Genomic DNA, 24,864 nt, shown 5'->3' on the forward strand with positions numbered 1-24,864 from the left:
TTATGTGTATTAATTGCATTCTCTAGAATAACGTTCTCAAGATATATTGATACTTTGTATCTCAGTTATGGCAACATGTATGTTATAGGATAATGTATCAGTTCTGTGCAATGAATGCAGAAATCTAGTTTTCCTTATTTTCACAGTCATGTACACCATTTTTTCACAAGTTTCATTAATTGGAGGTTAAACCTAATCCCATTTATGCTGTTATCGTCTTTAGAGATAGTTAGTTGATGAAATAGGATCCTAGGCATGTGTCTCCTGTGGATTCAAGATTCTCTGTTGCTCATCACATCTATTTGTATTCCTAAAGGCGTTATAGCAAAAAGCATAACATAAATAAATTCCTATACGTTTTACCGGCCACCGGACGGAGACCTATCAGTGACTAGACAAGGGTGACCAAGAGCTTTCCTATGGTGGCCAGCCAACAGCTGGCCATGGGCAACGGTTCAATCAAAGCCCCACGGCCAGAAGACAGCTGCCTGGCCTCCAGCCTCAAGGTGTGTGACACGGAGCCCTTGAGGCTCAGGATAGCCCACCTGGAAGAAGAGCTGGCCCAGAGGGACCAGGAGTTCAACACCCAGGAGCTGCAGCTGCAGAGCCTGCAGAGAGAGCTGGAGGCTAAAGTCTCCCAGATAGAAAAGCTTCAGGATGCCATCGGCTACAACAGCCTAGGCCGCTCCCCTCCGGCTCCCAACTGCCACCGCATGCTCAGTGTCATCAACCAGGGTCCCACCCGCTTCCACAGGGTGGCTGTAGAGGTCCACCGCAGGCTCAAGGCCAAGGAGGGCGTGTCGGCCGAGCCCACCTCAGGGCACTTCTGTGGGGGTTTCAGAGCCCACCATGTGTCCATAGAGAGGGCTAGTGTTCGCAAGGCCTCCAGGTGGGTGTCAGAGATCGACAGAACCACACAATATTGTTGAGGTTATTGGAGGGTTAATAATTCCAGAAACACATATAAACCCAGTTGCATTGTACAGTATGTGATAATGGGCCACATGTCATGACATGCAAGCAGAAATGTTCCCCAAAGTTTAAAAGCAATCAGCTGGATCTGCGATAATAAAGCCTACCTTGAATCATTATTTGTACTCAGCGGGTCTGGTGTAGGCTACTGTGCATGCACATAAAAGAACCAAGGCCGGGATTCAATCCGATCACACTTTGTCCGCAATGCACATTTTAAAGGCAATGTCCCTGCGTTTGCGGATACCACATTCAGGGTAAACACTGCATATGTCGTCTTAATTGTAAATTACCTTTAAATGGCACATTGTCCAAATCGGATTGAATCGGATTGAATCCCGGCCCAATCCTCCTCTTGAAAGGATAAGACGGTATGGAGCTCTGTCCAAGCCTTTGTAGTGTCTGCCACTCCAAGGAGATTTGAAAGCCTGTATTAACATTGGGGATAATAGGAAGGCACACAGGGAAACAAAGCCATGAGCATCTATATGCAATATGCATGGACTGGATCATTATGGCTTTAATTAAGCAGACCTCGGTTGCCTGCCCCCTACTCTCCTGCTTTAGTCCATTCACCAGGTCCATTTTAGGTTAATGGACTGGCCCTCGGCTGTCTGATGTAATAATTAGAGGCCTTATAGTTAAGAGGGATGCAGAGGGAAACTGACACGCCTAATGGTACTACATTAACTGTTTGTCTCCTTCTACGTGACTGGTTTAGAGACGGGAAAATATAGCGCTTTGTCCATCTATGAAAATCTAACATGAATGCTGTAGTAAAAATACAGTAGTAATGGCCTGATTGAAAGTATCTTGTGATTAACTTAAGCATTTACTCATGGTCGTGTACACTCAACCACCAGTTAGCAGCCCTATTGTATGTTGGGTTTAGGGGGCTGTTTAAGGTGAAATAATGTGAAATCTGCTCATGAGGGTGCTATCCCAGTACCTCACTGCATGCATTGTTACTGTACGTGTGTAATAAATGGAATCATTTAGTTCAGAAAAGTTAGCCAGAGGCAATAAAACTATATTATTCAAAATAAAATTATGATATTTGAATGTTGGATGAATATTGATTTGGAGGTGAAAAAAACCTTGACTTCTAAAAGTAGAGAGTGTCTACTTGGAGGTGTTTCTCTGTACCTCTTATCTGTGCTCCTCCTGCTCCCAGCACCAAGAAGCTGATCAATGATGCCATCATGAATAATGACTTCCTGAAGAAGCTGGATCCGCAGCACATGAGGGAGATGGTGGACTGCATGTATGAGAGGATCTACACTGAGGGCCAACTGGTCATCCAGGAGGGAGAACCAGGGAACTACCTCTATGTGCTGGCAGGTCATATCAACTTTATTAATCTCTGTTAACCCAGAAGTAAAATCTCGCGTAATTTGGTCTGCTGCATGATTGACTTATGTGTTCATATGTGTTAGAAATTGAGAGTTCCGGCAAAAAGTTCTCCACCCTCGCAAAAGGAAACTCTCAGCCAAAGAACCCCCACCCCCACCCCCACCCTCCGATCCATGCAATGTTCTCAAGGCGAAGCAGTTTAAGAACCACCTTCGCCCAATCCTGTCCAAATAATGTCCAAATAACGTGACGAAAACCCACAAATAATAATCCAAGTGCTACTCATTGTCTCATGCATCCCATTCAGTCCCGGCAGATTCTTCGGTCTACATACAGAATCTTCCCACAGGAGATTACAACTTTTGTAACTTCTTCACAAGGGGGGTTGCCTGTGGGTTATAGCACTTACACAGCATATATTATAGTTATACTTACACAGCATATATTTAGCTATTTGTCTATACTCATGCTAGGTTTTTTCTCTTCAGATGGCCTGCTAGAGGTCATGCAGAACGGCAAATTGCTCGGAGAGATGCGTCCCAGGACTGCCTTTGGAGAGTTGGCTATATTGTACAACTGTAAGAGAACTGCTACAGTGAAAGGTGAGTTTAACTAGTAGAGTCTGTAGAATGAGAGGATTTGATTCCCCTTTAAGATACAGTACTTCCCCACACACATCATAAACAAAGTGTTCATAATCAAGTGCATATCATGCAACAAACCATGCATATGACATACAAAATTATCCATGTATGAGGCAAAGCAGCATGGCAGCACATGATTTTATGAGAAGTCACCAAGGGACTATTAAAACCTCAATATAAACTGGGTGGTTCGAGTCCTGAATGCTGATTTGGCTGACAGCTGTGGTATACCACAGGTATGACAAAACATTTATTTTTACTGCTCTAATTACGTTGGTAACTAGTTTATAATAGCAATAAGGCACCTCTGGGGTTTGTGGTATATTGGAAATATACCACGGCTAAGGGCTGTATCCAGGCACTTAGCGTTGCGTCATGCATAAGAACAGCCCTTAGCCATGGTATATTGGCCATATACCACACCCTCTCGTGCCTTATTGCTTAATTAGAATATGCAAATCTCACACAGTCTCCTAGTCAACAGGTGCTTCCTCTAATCTTGCATAGAATAGTATTTGTATTTTTGTATTTATTAAGGATCCCTATTAGCTGCTGCCAAGACATTAAGGCAGTTATATACACAATTTAAAATATTACATGACATTACATATCATAGCACTTTACCCAATACATTTAGTGTGTACGTGTGTGTAGTGTGCGTGTCTTATCATGTGTATGTGTGTCTGTGCCCGTGTGTCTGTCTCTTCACAGTCCCCGCTGTTCCATAAGGTGTGTTTTTATCTGTTTTTAAAATCTGATTCTACTGCTTGCATCAGTTACCTAATGTGGAATAGAGTTCCATGTAGTCATGGCTCTATGTAGTACTGTGGGCCTCCCATAGTCTGTTCTGGACTTGGGGATTGTGAAGAGAACTTTGGTGGCATGTCTTGTGGGGTATGAATGGGTGTCTGAGCTGTGTGCTAGTAGTTTAAACAGACACCTCGGTGCATTCAGCATGTCAACACTTCTTACAAAAACAAGACATGCCACCAAAGTTCTCTTCACAATCCCCAAGTCCAGAACAGACTATGGGAGGCCCACAGTACTACATAGAGCCATGACTACATGGAACTCTATTCCACATTAGGTAACTGATGCAAGCAGTTACCTAATGTTCTGAGCCAGTTGTAATTTTCCGCGGTCCCTCTTTGTGGCACCTGACCACACGACTGAACAGTAGTCCAGGTGCGACAGAACTAGAGCCTGTAGGACCTGCCTTGTTGATGGTGTTGTTAAAAAGGCAGAACAGCGCTTTATTATGGACAGACTTCTCCCCATCCTAGCTACTGTTGTATCAACATGTTTTGACCTTGACAGTTTACAATCCAGGGTTACTCCAAGCAGTTTAGTCACCATACCTTTTTCAGATATTAAAATGAGTAAATGTTCATGCAATGTTTGGCCAACTCATATAACATTATAAGAGTACCTGGCCCTGTGAATGTCTGATCTGATATGGTGTGTTGATTGGACTTGTGATTTCTAATACCCAGCTGTATCCCAGGCTCATATCTGGGCTCTGGACCGCCAGACCTTCCAGAGTATTATGATGAAGTCTACACAGGCCACGCAAGAAGAGTACTTCAGCTTCCTACGCAGGTACATGTAGGGGCTTGGTCCTCAAGCCTGAAACAGGCATTGATGTAAATGGGAGATTGCATGACAGTTTGAGTTGCGAACGCATATACAGTCAGGTCTGACATTTTTTGCACCCTTGATAAAGATGGGCAAAAAAGACTGTATAAAATAAATAATACAACTCCCGAGCTATATTGTATGCTCAAAGAAATTGGAGAATTCTATTTTATCCTAATACAATTGCTCAGAGAAAGAGATTTTGTTTAACAAGTTATTGCCCCCCCCTGTTTTCAATACCTTTCAATATCTCATCTTGTGAGGATATCGGCACTGAGACTTTTTCTAAAATGTTTTATGAGATTGGAGAACACATTGGTAGGGATCTTAGACTATTCCTCCATACAGAATATTTCCAGATCCTTGATATCCTTTGTCTGCGCTTATGGACTGCCCTCTTCAATTCAAAACCACAGTCGGCCATTGATTTTGATGTGTGCTTGGGGTTATTGTCTTGCTGGAAGATCCACTTGCTGCAAAGTTTCAGCCTACTGGCAGAGGCAACCAGGTTCTTGGCTAAAATGTCCTCGTACTGGGTAATGTTCATGATGCCGTTGACGTTAACAAGGGCCCCAGGACCAGTGGAAGCAAAATAGCCCCATAACATGGGGTTCTTTTCTCATATGCATCTTTCTTTCGAAGCAAAACCCATCACTGGTGTGCATGGCCAAAGAGCTCTATTTTCATATAATCTGACCATAGCACTGGTTCCAATCCAAGTCCCAGTGCTGTTTAGCAAACTCCAGGCGTTTATATTTGTTGGATAACATGAAAATAGAGCTATTTGGCCACGCACACCAGTGGTGGGTTTTGTGTCGTAAGGTATTTAAAACAGGGGTGCCAATTATTTTGACTCCTATCTTTTTGAGAGAAAAAAATCTCTTTCTCTAAGCAATTGTATTAGGATAAAATAATATAGTTTCCCAATTTTTAGGAGCATACAATATATACAGTTGAAGTCGGAAGTTTACATACACCTTAGCCAAATACATTTAAACTCAGTTTTTCACAGTTCCTGACATTTAATCCTAGTAGAAATTCCCTCTCTTAGGTCAGTTAGGATCACCACTTTATTTTAAGAATGTGAAATGTCAGAATAATAGTAGAGAGCATGATTTATTTCAGCTTTTATTTATTTCATCACATTTCCAGTGGGTCAGAAGTTTACATACACTCAATTAGTATTTGTTAGCATTGCCTTTACATTGTTTAACTTGGATCAAACGTTTTGGGTAGCCTTCTTCAAGCTTCCCACAATAAGTTGGGTGAATTTTGGCTTTTTCAGTTCTGCCCACAAATGTTCTATAGGATTCAGGTCAGGGCTTTGTGATGACCACTCCAATACCTTGACTTTGTTGTCCTTAAGCCATTTTGCCACAACTTTGGAAGTATGCTTGGGGTCATTGTCCATTTGGAAGACCCATTTGTGACCAAGCTCTAACTTCCTGTCTTGAGATGTTGCTTCAATATATCCACATAATTTTCCTTCCTCATGATGCCATCTATTTTGTGAAGTGCACCAGTCCCTCCTGCAGCAAAGCACCCCCACAGCATGATGCTGCCACCCCCATGATTCACGGTTGGGATGGTGTTCTTCGGCTTGCAAGCCACACCCTTTTTCCTCCAAACATAACGATGGTCATTATGGCCAAACAGTTCTATTTCTGTTTCATCAGACCAGAGGACATTTCTCCAAAAAGTACGATCTTTGTCCCCATGTGCAGTTGCAAACCGTAGTCTGGCTTTTTTATGGCGGTTTTGGAGCAGTGGCTTCTTCCTTGCTGAGAGGCCTTTCAGGTTATGTCGATATAGGACTCGTTTTACTGTGGATATAGATACTTTTGTACCTGTTTCCTCCAGCATCTTCACAAGGTCCTTTGCTGTTGTTCTGGGATTGATTTTGCACCAAAGTACGTTCATCTCTAGGAGACAGAACGCGTCTCCTTCCTGAGCGGTATGACGGCTGTGTGGTCCGTGGTGCTTATACTTGCGTACTATTGTTTGTACAGATGAACGTGGTACCTACAGGCGTTTGGAAATTGCTCCCAAGGATGAACCAGACTTGTGGAGGTCTACAATTTATTTTCTGAGGTCTTGGCTGATTTCTTTTGATTTTCCCATGATGTCAAGCAAAGAGGCACTGAGTTTGAAGGTAGGCCTTGAAATACATCCACAGGTACACCTCCAATTGACTCAAATTATGTCAATTAGCCTATCAGAAGCTTCTAAAGCCATGACATCATTTTCTGGAATTTTCCAAGCTGTTTAAAGGCACAGTCAATTTAGTGTATGTTAAATTCTGACCCACTGGAATTGTGATACAGTGAATTATAAGTGAAATAATCTGTCAGTAAACAATTGTTGGAAAAATTACTTGTGTCATGCACAAAGTAGATGTCCTAACTGACTTGCCAAAACTATAGTTTGTTAACAAGACATTTGTGGAGTGGTTGAAAAACAGGTTTTAATGACTCCAACCTAAGTGTATGTAAACTTACGACTTCAACTGTAGCTCAGTATTTGTATTATTTATTTAATACAGTCTTTTTTGCTCATCTTTATAAAGGGTGCCAATAATTTTGGACCTGACTGTATACTATTACGTTAGGATTTAGCTCAACAAGGTTATCTTTGAAGTTGTTGGCAATATGTCACATTGCTAAATCAACATTATTAGCCGCATGTTTTTCCCAATAACTATCTCTGTGTACTTACCTTGTACAGTGTATCTCTGCTGAGAGACCTGCCAGAAGAGAAGCTTGCCAAAATCGTTGACTGTCTAGAAATTGTGAGCCTTTACTGTTTTTCTAATCAGACTTTTTCATAACTGGTGATTTGGGAAGATTTGTTGATATAAAAAGTTAATATTTTGTCTCATTCCTAGGACTATTTTGATAAAGGAGAGTATATCATTCGGGAGGGTGAGGAAGGGAACACTTTCTTCATTATAGCTAAAGGAGAGGTAAGAGAAAGGACCCAAATGTCATTGTTCATCTTTGTTGCTGTAAAGAGTCACATTCCTATCTGGCATTACAGAGAAGTTAAATCTCTTATCAAACCATGATAGATCATGCAATCTTATTGCAGAAAACATGCAATCTTAGTGCAGACAAGTCAGCCATTTTGGATCACGGGAAAAAGAGATAGCACTTAACATGCTGTGTTTTCTGCCCAGGTGTGTGTCACTCAGACCACAGAGGGCTGTGCTGAGCCTCAGGAGATAAAGACTCTGGGTGTGGGTGACTACTTTGGAGAAAAAGCCCTCATAAGGTAAGAGCTGTTTACTGATCTCTTTGGCCGATTCAAAATGTTCAATGGGCAAAATCGCTCTGGCCTGGTTTGTCTTGAGCACCAAGTTCAAACACACTTGTAGCATTGTACTGTGGGTTCCCTCATTCTCCCATGTTAAAATGTATTTGTCCTGCAGTATATCAATCAATTCTTAAGGCTAGCCCCCTGACTGACAATCCACACATTTTACCGCTTCAGTTTCAATCAAATCCTTTCACAATATTGTAGAGTAGTGGGTCGTGGAATGTTAGTCTGGTGACAAAGACATGCATTATCAAACAGCTATTGTATGATTCTGTGGTGAATTTCAATTGGTTTCAGTTCTGTGTAGTTCTGCTGATTTAAATGTGACTGTCTGTCTCTTTCCAGTGAGGATGTGCGTTCAGCAAACATCATTTCCACTGAGAATGACACACAGTGCTTGGTGGTGGACAGAGAGTGAGTAGCTTCATTGCACACACACACAGACGCATGCGCACACACACACACACACAAACACTCATACACGCATACACACATACTGAAATTAAACAACAGTCGTGTGTTGACATTTTCCATTTATCGCTTTGGTACTATTTTCACAACTATGTGGTGAATTTTCAAACCTCTTAGTACAACACTCCAAACTGGTCATACTTGTAATGCAGACAGTCTTACATTCTAAATCTTTCATTGTGCATTCATTTTGTTTGGAGACATCTTTCACCACACAACCATTGGTCCAAAATATACGTTTACTGTGAAATATAATGAGTACATTGGTTTAATCACCAAAACAACATAATGATATCTTCTCAATTTAGCTGTTTTAACAACCAGTAAATCCAATAGGAAAAAAATACAAGATACATGTTTCAAAATTGCCCTTTGAAGTCCTGAAAGTAATATGCTATAGTACTGTAAATTACAGTACATTACATTGTTTTCACATTAGGCAATATACTTGCACTACCCATTAAAATTGACTGAACATCAAATTTCCACCATTTCTATCCCATGAGTGATCAAAGGTGTGATCATTGAAGACATCTTTCACAATGTAATCAAATGAAAGAAATGAAAGAAACATCATGTTTAGCAGCACTAGTTTGCATCAAGCCTGTCTTGAGCGTTTGACCAAAGGTTCTCATCCACATTGCAGTGTATGTCCTCATTGTTCATGCACCTGGGGAAAAACCTTTTGGCATGGCGAATCCAAGTCTGACATTGGTCATGGTTGGTGTCATCGCATGCCTCATCCATGGCCTGAAGGAGGGTGGCACGCTCATGTGGATGACGATCATACACCTTCCACCTCCATGTTGAAAATAATTCCTCAATAGGGTTGAGGAAAGGAGAATATGAGGGCAGGTATTGGTTCAGGAATCGGGGATGGGCACAAAACCATGCCTGAACCACCTCTGCATGGTGGAACCTGACATTGTCCCACAAAATGACATACATGAACCCTTCACCTTGACAGGCCTGCTCAATCTCATTGAGGAACTCAATGAGGTGTGCAGCATTGTAGGACCCAAGTAGAGGCCTAAGCCCTACCACACCATCTTCAGATATGGCTGCACAAATGGAGATGTTTCCCCCACGTTATCCAGGCATTTGAACGGTACGAGTAGTCAATATGTATGGTAATCATGTATTGCATTTTACAGTATTGTATTGTACTTATGTATTGTAGGGGTCCTGTGTGGCTCAGTTGGTTAGAGAATGGCACTAGCAACACCAGGGTTGTGGGTTAAATTCTTACTGGGGTCAAATACAAAAATGTATGGACTTACTGCTGTTACTTTGGATAAAAGCGTCTGCTACGTAAATGGCATGTATTACAGTACTCTGTTGGCCAATGCAATTTTAAGAAAGCAGTGTAAAAAACCCTCAGTAGAAGACCCCATTAACTTAATTTGTACTGTATAGGGGATGCATTTGTTACATACAGTACATCTCTGTTCTTGTCAATATCCAATTTTGTTAAAAATTACTGAGTCAAATCATAGTAGTCATGATCATAATTGTACATTACAGTATATATCATAATTTATGTTTATACTTTACAAACATACATTTTAATTATGTAATTCTCCAAATCTGTATATAGTAGACAAATCAGTAAAAAATCTATAGGTTTACAAAATGGTTAATTGATTATCAATTAAGAGCAGTTGGATTAAGTAATAGTAAAAGCTATTTTAACAAATGAGAAGACATGAAAAAAAAAATGTATGCACTCACTAACTGTAAGTCGCTCTGGATAAGAGCGTCTGCTAAAATGACTAAAATGTAAAATGTAAGACAATCATAACAAAAGTTATGTGAGCATTACATCGTGAAAGGCAAGTACTTTATATGAACATGCGTTGCAATGCGAAACATGTATTTCTAGATGAAACACTGATTACGTTTGGTGAAAAAGTGACTGTATGATTTTGTGTGTTGTACTCAGCCAATTGATAATGTGTTTTGAGTTTTGAAAGAACTGCTTTTTTGATGATCTATTTTGAGTTTTGTACTAAGAGTTGTGAAAATGTACCACATTATTTGTGAAAATTGCACCAAAACGATTGGGAAAAAAACAGTATGCTACCTCTCCAGCAACTTCAACCAGATGGTGGGCACTTATGAGGAACTGCAGGCATACCTGAAGGAATACGTCGAAGAGCTCTCCCGACGCGACGAGAGGAGAAATGCACTGTGAGTAGTGGAGGCCACAAAATTACTGTTACCACACATAATTCAAATAACAAATGGCAGTTACATTTACAAATACCCACCCACCCCAGAAACTTTAGGGCCTCACTGTGTGCAGAAACAGATATTTAGGAGTGCACCATTAAACTCAAATGATTCCCCCTCCCCCCTCCTTCCACAGGCCCATCACCCCCCTTATCGACTCGTCCCCAGAGGCCCAGGAGGTGTGTCGGCTCAGGGAGAGGATCGCCGTCATCCCTACCCATGACCCCTTCCAGGACTTGGAGGTCATAGCGACACTGGGCATGGGCGGCTTCGGCCGAGTAGAGCTGGTGAGTGGCCTGATGTTTGGGTCACACCACCCGGAGCAATGTCGAAAACAGCAGCATAGGGCATAGGCCTACAGTTGATATAAAAACAATTTAACATACACTGAGTATACAAAACATTAAGAACACCTGCTTTTTCCATGAAATCTATGATCCCTTATTGTTGTCACTTGTTAAATCCACTTCAGTCAGTGTAGATGAAGGGGAGGAGACAGGTTAAAGAAGGAATTTAAAGCCTTGAGACAGAGACATGGATTGTGTATGTGTGCCGTTCAGAGGGTGAATTGGCAAGACAAAAGATTTAAGTGCCTTTGAACGGGGTATGGTAGTAGGTGCCAGGCTTACCGGTTTGTGTCAAGAACTGCAACGCTGCTGGGTTTTTCACACTTAACAGTTTCCCGTGTGTATAAAGAATGGTCCACCACCCAAAGGACATCCAGCCAACTTGACACAACTGTGGGAAGCATTGGAGTCAACATGGGCCAGCATCCCTGTGGAACGTTTCGACACCTTGTAGAGTCCATGCCACGACGAATTGAGGCTGTTCTGAGGGCAAAAGGCGAGGGTGCAAATCAATATTAGGAAGGTTTTCTTAATGTTTTGTACACTCAGTGTAGTTTCCCCTTTGGTTGGACATTTTGGGGGTAGATGGTGGTGGTGAATGGTGGTGAATCTACACAGTTTTAAATTCTTTTATAAATTGAAAGGGGGGGGCAACTCAATATTAGGAAGGTTTTCCTAATGTTTGGTATACTCAGTGTATATGTAAACAATATGAGTAATTGTTTTATTGCAGGTGAAACTGAGAGATGAAGACTCCACATTTGCTCTGAAGTGTATTAAAAAGAAGCACATTGTGGACACAAGACAACAGGAGCACATCTACTCTGAGAAGAACATCCTTCAGCAGACCAAATCACACTTCATAGTCAGGTCTGTGTCATGTGTTCATGCTGCTCTGGTCCTCAAGGTTTGTTTTCAGACAACACTGCCCATTGCAGAGTCCCCAAAGCATTGTAAACATTCAAAGCTTTTTATTCATGCTTTTGTTCAAGCTTTGACAACTGCATGGTTTTCCTAGAGTACTTTACATGATACATGTTTGTAGCGGTGTGAAGGAGTTCCAATATGAATAGAACACAAGTTACCCATTCATCCAGACTGCTGTCACCTGGAATGATACAGTGAAATGGACCTTATGACAATCAAGTTCACCCCAAGAGCAAGAGGGAGACAACACATATTGATGTTTGCAAGGCCTACCATGTAAAAAATCTTATAGGTTTTGTACTCTATTTCCCATCATCAATTGCTTTTTGAAAGATGCTCTTGTACTGTTTGAGGAAAACAACATTTGGTCATACAATATCATTTAGTCGCAGTAGGTCGATTTATGCAAAGTAGGACCTCATGTGTATCCACTGAATGCATAAATGAACAGTTAAGTGAAGGACAAATTCATTGTTGTTCAGACCACACACAATGGAAATTAATAAAACATGTATTGTATTTATCTAGTCTATGAATAATGCATGTTTAGAGTGTGGTTTCAAACAGAAAGTCAAATATGTAATATAAATGAGGCAGTAGCTGCCTAAATCAGTCTTCCCTACATACTTTTATTTGATTTTTAAGATCATGAAACAAATATTATGCTCATGATTTTCTCTAGTTTTCGACAAAGGGATGTTTATTTTTTCCCAAGTGATATGGTTCCATTGCCTTGACTCCCATGACTTGAAAGTGAAAGGTCTCATTTCACTGAATAGCCTATACAGACAAGATACAAGACTTTGTATCTTAGGTCAGCTCTCAGGGACTGTGGAAGTGAATGGTGTTGACCTTGAAACAAGAAGTAGTTCTCTCTTACGAGAGAGAGGCCCCTCTCTATGGTCCGGAAGGAGTTGCTAAGGAGTCCCTTTAAAGAATGTCAGTTCAAGAGCAGTTGGATTAAGTAATAGTAAAAGCTATTTTAACAAATGAGAAGACATGAAAAAAAAATGTATGCACTCACTAACTGTAAGTCGCTCTGGATAAGAGCATCTGCTAAAATGACTAAAATGTAAGACAATCATAACAAAAGTGATATGAGCATTACATCGTGAAAGGCAAGTACTTTATATGAACATGGTAGGCCTTGCAAACACATATTGATGTTTGCAAGGCCTACCATGTAAAAAATCGTATAGGTTTTGTACTCATAGAGGCCCCTCTCTATGGTCCGGAAGGAATTGCTAAGGAGTCCCTTTAAAGAATGTCAGTTTGTCCGGGGTCTCACCACTGAGTGTAGACTGAGGTTTGATTTATTTGCCCTGTGACATTCAAGGATAGAAGTCCTGGGCAAACACTGCTTCCAACTGCCACCCAAAAAGGAATGTTCCGTTTGAGTGCAATATCCATCCTCACACATCTCTCTTTTCCCACTCTCAAAATGGTCCTTTCTCTCCATCTGCTTCAGCCTCAATTGACAAACAGATCCAAGGCAAACAAATGGCAGCTTAACTGCTTGAAAGTACTTCATCCAAAGAAATATACTGCAGAGCAGAAGACCTCTCTCAAGCACTCATGTCTTTAAGAACCCCAGAACAGTAGTATTGTTCAGATGGTCCTCTAAATGTCACTTTGTGTTCCAGGTTGTTTCGGACATTCCGAGATGACAAGTATGTGTACATGCTACTGGAGGTCTGCCTGGGTGGGGAGCTGTGGAGTATACTACGGGACATGTGAGTGTAGGTTGTTTTACATCTGCTAAAACACCCAAAAGCCTGGAATCAATAATACCAATCAATCATCAGTATTAAGTCCTAGTATGTGTCTGAATGTTGGCCTTGGCTGTGATACAGGAGTTCCTTTGAGGAGCAGACAGCCCGCTTCTGCATTGCCTGTGTCCTGGAAGCCTTTGACTACCTCCACGCCAGAGGAATCATCTACAGAGACCTGAAACCTGAGAACCTACTACTGGATGCAGAAGGCTATGTCAAAATGGTGATAGACCTTCATTTGATCACTGCTCATTTTCAGTTGTTTGTACATATTCATGTACAATATGTTCATGTTACAGTATCTGTCTGTTTCCTCAGGCTGACTTTGGTTTTGCTAAGAGGATAGGCCTGGGGAAGAAGACATGGACGTTCTGTGGGACCCCAGAGTATGTGGCTCCAGAGGTCATCATGAACAAGGGCCATGACTTTGGAGCTGACTGCTGGTCTCTGGGGATCCTCATCTTTGAGTTGCTGACAGGCAGGTGAGTCACTATGACAGTCTGACATGTGGCTCACAGTAATAGTAAAAATGGTGCTGCTCTTGAATTTGTCTCTACGAACACTTAACTCTGAGAGGAACCATTAGGCATTAGGGCCCCATTTGGCAACCATGGTAACCAGCTTGACATGGAGAGGTTGAGTGTATGAGAGACTATTTGAGATAGCTTTTTGTGCTGCATTAGATATACAGTGTGTCTAAGTGTTTCCAGCATGTCCATAAAACCATTATTTTTTTGTTGCTATAGTCACCATTAACAGGAACCCTAAATTTCTGTTTTGTACCTATTTTAGTCCGCCCTTTTCCGGAACCGACCCCATTAAGATCTACACCATGGTCCTCCATGGGATTGAAAAGGTTGACTTCCCCAAGAGGATCAGCAAGCGCCCTGATGACCTTATCAGGAGACTCTGCAAGTATGTGGCTGTGGCATCACAAACTGCTGCCGTGCTTGCCAATAGAAATGTTGTCAGGGACAACTTACTATTAGTCATTTTTATTAATCACACACATACAAACACACACCTTTTGGGGAGATGGGAAATTGGAGACTATAGGCTATGCCTATTAACCCAGTAGGGGTTTGTGCCTCTGATGATTAGAGGCTGTAGTTGAATGAACTAAGCAGTGTGTCTGTCTGTCTACTTTGTTTGAGGTAAAGCCAACACAAAAAAATAATACTCTGTAGTGCAACCCTTATTTGCATCACCATTTCAGCTGACAAAATAACATGTTTATATTCTACCGATACAGTGCCTTGCAAAAGTATTCATCCCTCTTGGCGTTTTTCCTATCTTGTTACATTACAGCTGTAATTTAAATGGATTTTTATTTGGATTTCATGTAATGGACATACACAAAATAGTCAAAATTGGTGAAGTGAAAAAAATAAATAAAACTTGTTTCAAATAATTCTAAAAAATACATAACGGAAAAGTGGTGCGTGCATATCTATTCACCCCCTTTGCTATGAAGCTCCTAAATATTTATTTGTATTTATTTATTTATTATACATTTAGCAGACACTCTTATCCAGAGCGACTTACAGGAGCAATTAGGGTTAAGTGCCTTGCTTAAGGGCACAGACAGATTTTTCACCTAGTCGGCTCGGGGATTAGAACCAGCGACCTTTCGGTTACTGGCACAACGCTCTTACCCATTAAGCTACCTGCCGCCCTTAATAAGATCTGGTGCAACCAATTACCTTCAGAAGTCACATAATTAGTTAAATAAAGTCCACCTGTGCGCAATCAAAGTGTCACATGATCTGTCACATGATCTCAGTATATATACACCTGTTCTGAAAGGCCCCAGAGTCTGCAACACCACTAAGCAAGGGGCACCACCAAGAAATCGGCACCATGAAGACCAAGGAGCTCTCCAAACAGGTCAGGGACAAAGTTGTGGAGAAGTACAGATCAGGGTTGGGTAATAAAAAAATATCTGAAACTTTGAACATCCCACAGAGCACCATTAAATCCATTATTAAAAAAATTGAAAGAATATGGCACCACAACAAACCTGCCAAGAGAGGGCTGCCCACCAAAACTCATGGACCAGGCAAGGAGGGCATTAATCAGAGGCAACAAAGAGACCAAAGATAACCCTGAAGGAGCTGCAAAGCTCCACAGCAGAGATTGGAGTATCTGTCCATAGGACCACTTTAAGCCGTACGCTCCACAGAGCTGGGCTTTGCGGAAGAGTGGCCAGAAAAAAGCCATTGCTTAAAGAAAAAAATAAGAAACACGTTTGGTGTTCGTCAAAAGACATGTGGGAGACTCCCCAAACATATGGAAGAAGGTACTCTGGTCAGATGAGACTAAAATTGAGCTTTTTGGCCATCAAGGAAAACGCTATGTCTGGCGCAAACCCAACACCTCTCATCACCCCGAGAACACCATCCCCACAGTGAAGCATGGTGGTGGCAGCATCATGCTGTGGGGATATTTTTCATCGGCAGGGACTGGGAAACTGGTCTGAATTGAAGGAATGATGGATGGCGCTTAATACAGGGAAACCTGTTTCAGTCTTCCAGAGATTTGAGACTGGGACGGAGGTTCACCTTCCAGCAGGACAATGACCCTAAGCATACTGCTAAAGCAACACTCAAGTGGTTTAAGGGGAAACATTTAAATGTCTTGGAATGGCCTAGTCAAAGCCCAGACCTCAATCCAATTGAGAATCTTTGGTATGACTTAAAGATTGCTGTACACCAGCGGAACCCATCCAACTTGAAGGAGCTGGAGCAGTTTTGCCTTGAAGAATAGCCAAAAATCCCAGTGGCTAGATGTGCCAAGCTTATAGAGAAATACCCCAATAGACTTCCAGCTGTAATTGCTGCAAAAGGTGGCTATACAAAGTATTGACTTTGGGGGGGGGGGGGTGAATAGTTATGCACGCTCAAGTTCTCTGTTTTTTTGTCATATTTCTTGTTTGTTTCACAATAAAAAATATTTTGCATCTTCAAAGTGGTAGGCATGTTGTGTAAATCAAATGATACAAACCCCCAAAAAATCATTTTTATTTCCAGGTTGTAAAATAGGAAAAATGCCAAGGGTGGTGAATACTTTCGCAAGCCACTGTATGCTACTGGATAATGCTAGTGAGCACCATGTTTCAAATCCTTTGGCCAGCTCAGTCACACAACAATTGGGCCTGTAGTAATTGACCAGACAAAAACCATTGACAGTTATTGGTCCATGAGTGGCCTGCATTGATGTCTTCAGGAAATCACATGTCAAACCAGACCAGCTCTGAATCAAACAGACTGCGTCATATCTACTGTATCAACCTGCTTTCATGTGTATAGGGTATTAGCTGCAATCATGTTATCGGCATTCAGTTTGTCCAGATGGTTGTCAACAATAACAGACCCATGCATAATTTCCTTCCCTTAGGCTCAACCCTGTGGACAGGCTTGGTAATAAGAAGAACGGCATCATCGACATTAAGAAACACAAGTTGGTCCACTTCTTATTAATGAAGCATCATCAACACCACTCCACACCTATCATCATCAATACCACTAAACACCTAGCCAGATCCTATATCCTAGACACTCATCAGCTACTGTGATACTAATGATGCACCATACAAGGATACAAGCACTATTTAAATATATTATTTGTAATTGCTGTTCTTTAACTGATTAATCCATTGATGGATTTCTGGTCCAATGCAATACGAATCCAGCTCAGGTTTAACAGCTTGCTCAGTGGTGCCTTCATAACCAGTAGGTTACCCATCTAGCACATTTGGTTCCTTGGAAGTTGTGGGAATGTACGTTTTTGGTTTCCCATTGGTTCTCGGAAACAAAGTCATACGTTTCCTGACCGGTAAAACAAATAAAAAATTAAACTTTCTGAGAACGGAAGAAAAAATGTATTGTCCTGGGAACATACGTTTTAGGTTGCAGGGAGGTTCTGAGAACATTTTACTATGGTTCCCTGAACGTTTTTCTGGGAGGTTTTATTAGTGATCTGAGAACAGAAATGGTAGGTTATTTGAAGGTAAGTAAATAACGTTTTAAGAACATTTTCTAAATTTTGTGAATGTTTTGAACAAAATGTTTAAATAACTTCCTTAAAACGTTCACTGAATATTTCAATAAGACTTTTAATAACACTGCTAGCCTAGTTTAACTGTTTTGAACTCCAAGCACAGATAGGACACATGGAAATAAATTTGTAATGCAAACACATTTATGTTTTATTGTGACATGGTGTCAGTGAGATTCAAACTTATGATCTTCTGTTCTCTATCCATGGAATTAGTCCACTGCGCCACCAGGATGGAGCTAACATACCATGTTTTTTTTATTCATACAAAGCTGTTCATTTTAGTCTATTCAAACAGACCCCATTTCAAAGGAAACAAGCACTCATTAAGATCAAGTGTGGCCAATTAGTGGAGTAGCCAACACACCTGAACACCCTTAACAAGATGGAGGATAGCGAGAGTTTTGTTGACACTGAGAACGGAATGTATGTTTTTAGCATTCTTAGAACATTCTTTAGAACATTACTAATGTTTTCTTGTGTTTTTTATGGAAGGTTTTCTTAAACTTAGAACGTTCTTTGAACTAGGGATGTGCACGGTTATTCGAATAATCAAATACTTGTGTGAGTATTCATTTTTGGGCCCAAAAATGTATAGGCCTATTTTAACACTGAAAAGGCTTTTTCTAAATTAAATTAAAATATCCATGTGACATTGTTACATACAAGGATATATCATGACATTTCAAATAATTAATTTAATAAAACACCAAACTTTTCAATGTAGTTTTTATGACATGCGTAGTGAGAGTTCACAAGATGGAATAAAATTACGGAATTAAAAGTTAGCAAAATGAGAAGGAGTAGGCTACAAAGAGCAACCATCTGGTAGGCTGTTGTTTTATCTGAATGGGGTTGGGGAGAAAGTGCCAAATGTAGCATCAATCAGTCTAGCTAGGCTACTCCAGTCAATACAGGCACTGTTATATGGGATGATAAATAATATTGTGGCAGCTACAAGTTAGCTAGTCTTGGCTGTAGCCGAGTAGCGTCTCTCTCTCTGCCGCTGTCTGCTCGCTCCCGTCTCACCGGCACCTCCACAGCTGCAGCAATAGAGCACCAGCCTCTCCCTTGCGCAGCAGTGCTAAGGTAAAAAAAAAAGTTTTTAAAAAGTGTATTTCGAATATCCAGGTATCCAACAAAAATGTATGATGTACTGAAATTCCCACAAAAGAACGTTGTTTCTTAACGTTCTCTGAACAATTTGAGAACATTACTTTATATAGAACCGTGAGGAAACCTGTAGGAAATGTTATGCTAAAGTACTGAAATTCCTACAGAAGAATGTTGTTTCTTAACATTCTCTGAACTATTTGATAACATTCCCAATGTCAAACCAGTTGGAAAACGTTCCTAGAACATTACAAAAAATATAATTAAATGTAACCATGTTTGAACTTTTAGAAACGTTCTGTTAAATTAATGATTTTTTTTTGTCAAGTTCCTTAAATTTACTGAGAATGTTCCAAAGCCAAGCAACTATCCTGCACCATTCCCAGAACGTTGTGGGAAGGTTGAATGCAAAATAACCATAGGACAACCGCACTCTCTAAGAAACATATGGTTCTCAGAACGTTATGTGCTAGCTGGGAATGGATCATTCTCTCACCATTCATAATAATATCAGAACCGTATTAAAACTTCCATTGGTGTCAAATTCTTTCTGCACTGTGCAGACAATTGTGTGATGAGCACCTTCCCCTCCCTCCTCTTCAGAATCATGTCACAACAGGCAGTATTGCATAACAAACAGCACTTTCACCTGGGAGCAATTAGCCGTGAGAATGAGGAGTGCAGCTGTGCCCCTACTCAGCAGAGCAGAGCCTGAATAGACCATAAGACTGGCAGAGCTGGCTTCCTCTCAAGTCATCAGAGCACTAATGTTTGAAGCAGGAGGAATATGGTTTTGTTTTTAACTCACAGAGCAAATTATAAGGTCGAATGATGTTTGGTAAAAATGGTATAAAAACATTAGTGACCCTATTAGCAGACCTACGTCATTCTGTTTTTGGTGTTGCTATGATTGCATACTCCTGTGTGTGTGTGTGTGTGTGTGTGTGCGTGAGTGAGTGTGTGTGTGACTTCCTGTAGAAGAATTGTATTTTTTTTCCACTGCTTGAAATAGGGTCCTGTAGGCTGGGAGCTGTCTTTGTGGAGTAACTTGTGCATGTGTGCAATATCTACAGTATACAGACTGTGCTGTATTGTATTGGTTCTGGTGTAGCGTGTAGGCACTGGGGGATGATGGGATCTGTAGTTCTGACAGAAAATTAACAGCTGCCTCTTTGTGACGTCCTGCAGATGGTTCCAGGGCTTTAACTGGGAGGGGCTGAGACGCCAGAAGCTCATATCGCCACTGAAGAGAGAGGTGAAGTGCTACAATGCGTAATATTCCATTTACAAAATAAAAGAGCACATGACTGCTAAAGAAGTTATTGGATGTGACTGTATCTTACTGGTGTTCTTTGATGTTCCTCTTCCCAGCTGAAGGGGCCGTTGGACCACAGCCACTTTGACATCTTCCCCCCAGAGCTGGAGGAGCCACCAGATGAGCTGTCAGGCTGGGACAAGGACTTCTGAGGTGCCCCTGGAGCCTCTACACCCTAAAGCCTTGTCTCCAAATAGGTGGTGTCACTCTACTACCTGACGCTCGTGTTCCGCTAGTGCAGTGAACTGTGCTATCTGCCTTAAAACAATAAACTCCACAGAAGCAGCCATGACTGAATACTGTAATCCCATCTCTTCCCTGCGGTTGCCATACTTACCATACATTTGACATCATGACTGCCTGCCTGTTGCTGCCTTTCTGGCCTGCAGACGGAGAAGATTGCCTCTTAAGGATTGCATTTTAGGCTTTTGGCCGGAGGAACAGTGTGTCAAGTGCCACATGAAGCTCTCATGAGACAACAAGGACATTCATCAAGTGATTGAAAGACTTTGAGTGCCAAAAACCGTAATCTCAGTCCATTGGGTTCTTTCCTTCAGACAGCAACTCTTGGAGGACAATGGAAATAAATAGAAAATATTATTTATTGTTACAATTAAAACCAATGCTTCAGGGTTTTTACAGAAGTGAACAAAAATGTGGCTTTTATACATTTCAAAATGGCCTCCTATGGACGCGGGGACCAATCACAATGAGAAAAGCTAAACAAAATATGATGTGATTGGTTAAATAAGTAGCAGAAATCTGACCAATTGTCCTTGACATATTACACTCAATATTTTCACACACAATACTTCTGTAAAAACCATGAAGAAGGCCAAAGGCAAAACATGTTGGTTTTACAATAAAAAAGCTTTTTTATTTACTTCCATTGTCCTCCAAGAGTTGCTGAATCTCCTTTCAACTTCAGTTTGCGCCTCAATTCATGCACCTTAGTTGGCGAGCGAGGTAGTGACAGTGCTCCCTTCCCTTCTTTCCCTCAGACAGACAGTGGTGTGCCTCATTTGTGTCCTTAACAACAACAAGCAACCTTCTAGGATGTTCTCAGCTTTCCAAAATGTAGATACACCGCATGGCCAAAAGTATGTGGACACCTGCTCGTCGAACATCTCATTCCAAAATCATAGGCATTAATATGGAGTTGGTCCCTCCTTTGCTGCTATAACAGCCTCCACTCTTCTTGGAAGGCTTTCCACTAGATGTTGGAACATTACTGCAGGGACTTGCTTCCATTCAGCCACAAGAGCATTAGTGAGGTCGGGCACTGATGTTGGGTGATTAGGCCTGGCTCGCAGTCGGCGTTCCAATTCATCCCAAAGGTGTTCGATGAGGTTGAGGTCAGGGCTCTGTGCAGGCCAGTCAAGTTCTTCCACACCAATCTCGACAAACCATTTCATTATGGACCTCACTTTGTGCACAGGGGCATTGTCATGCTGAAACATGAACGGGCCTTCCCCAAACTGTTCCCACAAAGTTGGAAGCACAGAATCGTCTAGAATGTCATTGTATGCTGTTGCGTTAAGATTTCCCTTCACTGGAACTAAGGGGCCTAGCCCGAACCATGAAAAGCAGCCCCAGACCATTATTCCTCTTCCACCAAACTTTACAGTTGGCACTATGCATTGGGGCAGGTAGTGTTCTCCTGGCATCCGCCAAACCCAGATTCATCCGTCGGACTGCCAGATGGTGAAGCGTGATTAATCACTCCAGAGAACGCGTTACCACTGCTCCAGAGGCCAATGGCGGTGAGCTTTACACCACTCCAGCCGACGCTTGGCATTGCGTATGGTGATCTTAGGCATGTGTGCGGCTGCTCGGCCATGGAAACCCATTTCATGAAGCTCCCAACGAACGGTTCTTCTGCTGACGTTGCTTCCAGAGGCAGTTTGGAACTCGGCAGTGAGTGTTGCAACCGAGGACAGACGATTTCTATGCGCTACGCACTTCAACAATCGGCAGTCCCGTTCTGTGAGCTTGTGTGGCCTACCACTTCACAGCTGAACCGTTGTTGCTCCTAGACGTTTCCACTTCACAATAACAGCACTTACAGTTGACCGGGGCAGCTCTAGCAGGGCCTTACTTTCCCAACTGACTTGTTGGGAAAGTGACGGTGCCACGTTAAAAGTCACTGAGCTCTTCAGTAAGGCCATTCTACTGCCGATGTTTGTCTATGGAGATTGCATGGCTGTGTGCGCGATTTTATACACCTGTCAGCAACGTGTGTGGCTGAAATAGCCGAATCCACGAATTTGAAGGGGTGTCCACTTACTTTTGGCCATGTAGTGTATGTTTATATTTCCTTTTTGAAATTGTGCTTCAAATGTGCTCCAATTGTTGATCAAATGTATACTCAGCATTAAGGGACTATAAGCACGATGGTTAGTTATCAAATCTTCCACACATGCTTTGTCCTTCGATCATGCCTTATCTGCCTGGTGTGGTCCGATCAAAATACATTATTTTATTTTGATCCAGCTTGGTTGGGAAAACAGCGCATTAAATCATGAATCCACTTTATTCCTGAAGGGGCCAGTTTAGGGAATTAGTTGAGATACATTTCTCAAAATACAGTATGGCATTTGTACAATTGTATCACTAACTGATGGAAGTCATTGTGGTTGTAAATAATCTGTAAATGAAAATGCATTGTAGATACAAAATAGAAAGATGGTCCTTATTGGTTGGGCCTCTATTTAACCTGGACAAATAATTTGGGGCACATTGCATTGAATGTACTGCAAATTTGTGAGGATGGATATATTGGATGGATATATTTCCCTTCCATTCATGCGAAACAATTGTTGGTACTGAGGTGCAAAGATATAATAATACAGCCATTACTGTATTTTACATAACTCCTAAAATAAAGTGCACTCTTAACTTATTGAGCAAACCTCTATTGCAGTATATGGTTTTGTAGATGTTACCAAAATTAACACAATATTTATTCTGTTTATAATAAAACATATTTTCGATACCTGATACCTCTTTACATTTTTCAATGTTGTTGTTGCTCTTGGAAGTAGTCACACAGCCATGGCGATGACGTCATAATAAATTGAAAAAACAATAAATATTTCAGATGCATGACCGACTGACAACCTTTTACAGCAATATCACTGCATGTCATTTTCTGGGGGGGATTACTTGTCATTTCATCATTGAATTGGCATTATTTGAAAATGTGGCTTTGTAGAAATGTGTGCTGTTTTTTAAACCACTCAAATTGTGCTTTACAAAGATTTTAGGGAAGCAATGATGCCCTCATCTGACCAGCTTCATGAATCGCAGCCATCAGAGGCGCAGAGCCAAGAGAACAATGCCTTGAAACAGGTAGTCAAAAATAAACATTTAAACCTTTCTTTAGGAGAAAAGATATCTGTGTCAAATTGTAATATCTAAAATATAAGAGAAATCAGGGATCCACAAATAGAAAACGGTGACCCGTGATTGAAGTTGTTCTGTATTGCTGAGGGGAGCTGAGGCTCTCTGCAAGGCTCTGATTGGCTCAGAAAGAGAAGGTACTGTATACAAGTCAAGTCCTAATACTTTTAGGATTGTAAGTAAGATATGAATGCTCAGGGAGTGTGTTCCTTCCCAATACATACAGGTTCAGATGAAGGGATGCTCCAGCAAGACTCAATCTCAGAGGAGATGTATTTCCCTTGCTATGAGGTAAGAAGAGTCAGAGTTGGTCCATAGACACTTGATACTGGATTTATTCAGGGTGGACTGTTGTGACCTTGTTAAATGACTGTACCTACAGAGAAGTGTGAGCTTGGAGAGAAGCATTTCTGTGGGCGACACAGATGTGAGAATGTACCCAAACTCCTGGAGGTGAGCGTTCTGCCAATAATTTAATAAATAGAGCTCAATATGTGCAAAGATGACATACTACCTTGTCTCTTTGACAACCAAGTTGACCAGCCAAGCATGACTCGGGAACATTTACACTTGATTAAACGTCCCGTTGTACTCTTATCACAGGCCCTACCTGCCAGAAAGTGAGGATGATGCCTTCATCAATATCAAGCTCAGTGCGATCCGTCAAGCATTTGAGGTAAGCAGTCCCCTGACTGGTCATTTTTCAGCCAGAGACATATAGAGCTGAACAGAGCGCCGCTCATCCATGTCTGTTTCCTGTGTCACAGCTCATTCTCAGACAACCAGAGGCCAAACACTTCCTGAAGGAGACAGGAAAGAGCCTGATTGGAGGGCTGCTAACTGTAGCAGGGAAGGTATGTAGCTAGTAGTATACCCACCACACCCTCTGGAAATATACTGAACAAAAATATAAACATAACATGCAACAATTTCAAGTTACAGTTCATATAAGGAAATCAGTCAATTGAAATAAATTCATTAGGCCCTAATCTATGGATTTCACATGACTGGGCAGAGGCGCAGCTATGGGTGGGCCTGGGAGGGCATAGGCCCACCCACTTGGGAGCCAGGCCCAGGCAATCAGAATACGTTTTTCCCCACAAAAGGGCATTATTACAGACAGAAATACACCTTAGTTTCATCAGCTGTCTGGGTGGCTGGTCTCAGACGATCCCGCAGGTGAAGAAGCCGTATGTAGGTCCTGGGCTGGCATGGTTACCCATGGTCTGCGGTTGTGAGGCCGGTTGGACGTACTGCCAAAATCTCTAAAACGACGTTTGAGGCGGCTTATGGTAGAAAAATGAACATTC

General features: G+C 41.5%; 1 protein-coding gene across 1 annotated transcript; it reads left to right on the top strand.

Moving 5' to 3' along the window:
• Positions 1–259: 259 nt before the first annotated feature.
• LOC121553733 (cGMP-dependent protein kinase 2-like) lies at positions 260–21,309 on the top strand. The gene is made up of 18 exons (XM_041867084.2): positions 260–889; positions 2,147–2,313; positions 2,814–2,927; positions 4,463–4,568; positions 7,329–7,392; positions 7,489–7,566; positions 7,780–7,874; positions 8,265–8,333; positions 10,482–10,580; positions 10,759–10,909; positions 11,703–11,839; positions 13,540–13,629; positions 13,750–13,891; positions 13,987–14,150; positions 14,461–14,583; positions 17,065–17,127; positions 20,026–20,092; positions 20,209–21,309. Exons 1-18 carry the CDS (start codon positions 420–422, stop codon positions 20,302–20,304), a joined length of 2,295 nt encoding a protein of 764 aa, XP_041723018.2. The 5' UTR covers positions 260–419; the 3' UTR covers positions 20,305–21,309.
• The last annotated feature ends 3,555 nt before the right edge of the window (positions 21,310–24,864 follow it).

This window comes from Coregonus clupeaformis, chromosome 37 (assembly GCF_020615455.1).
Source record: "Coregonus clupeaformis isolate EN_2021a chromosome 37, ASM2061545v1, whole genome shotgun sequence".
Lineage (NCBI taxonomy): Eukaryota > Metazoa > Chordata > Actinopteri > Salmoniformes > Salmonidae > Coregonus > Coregonus clupeaformis.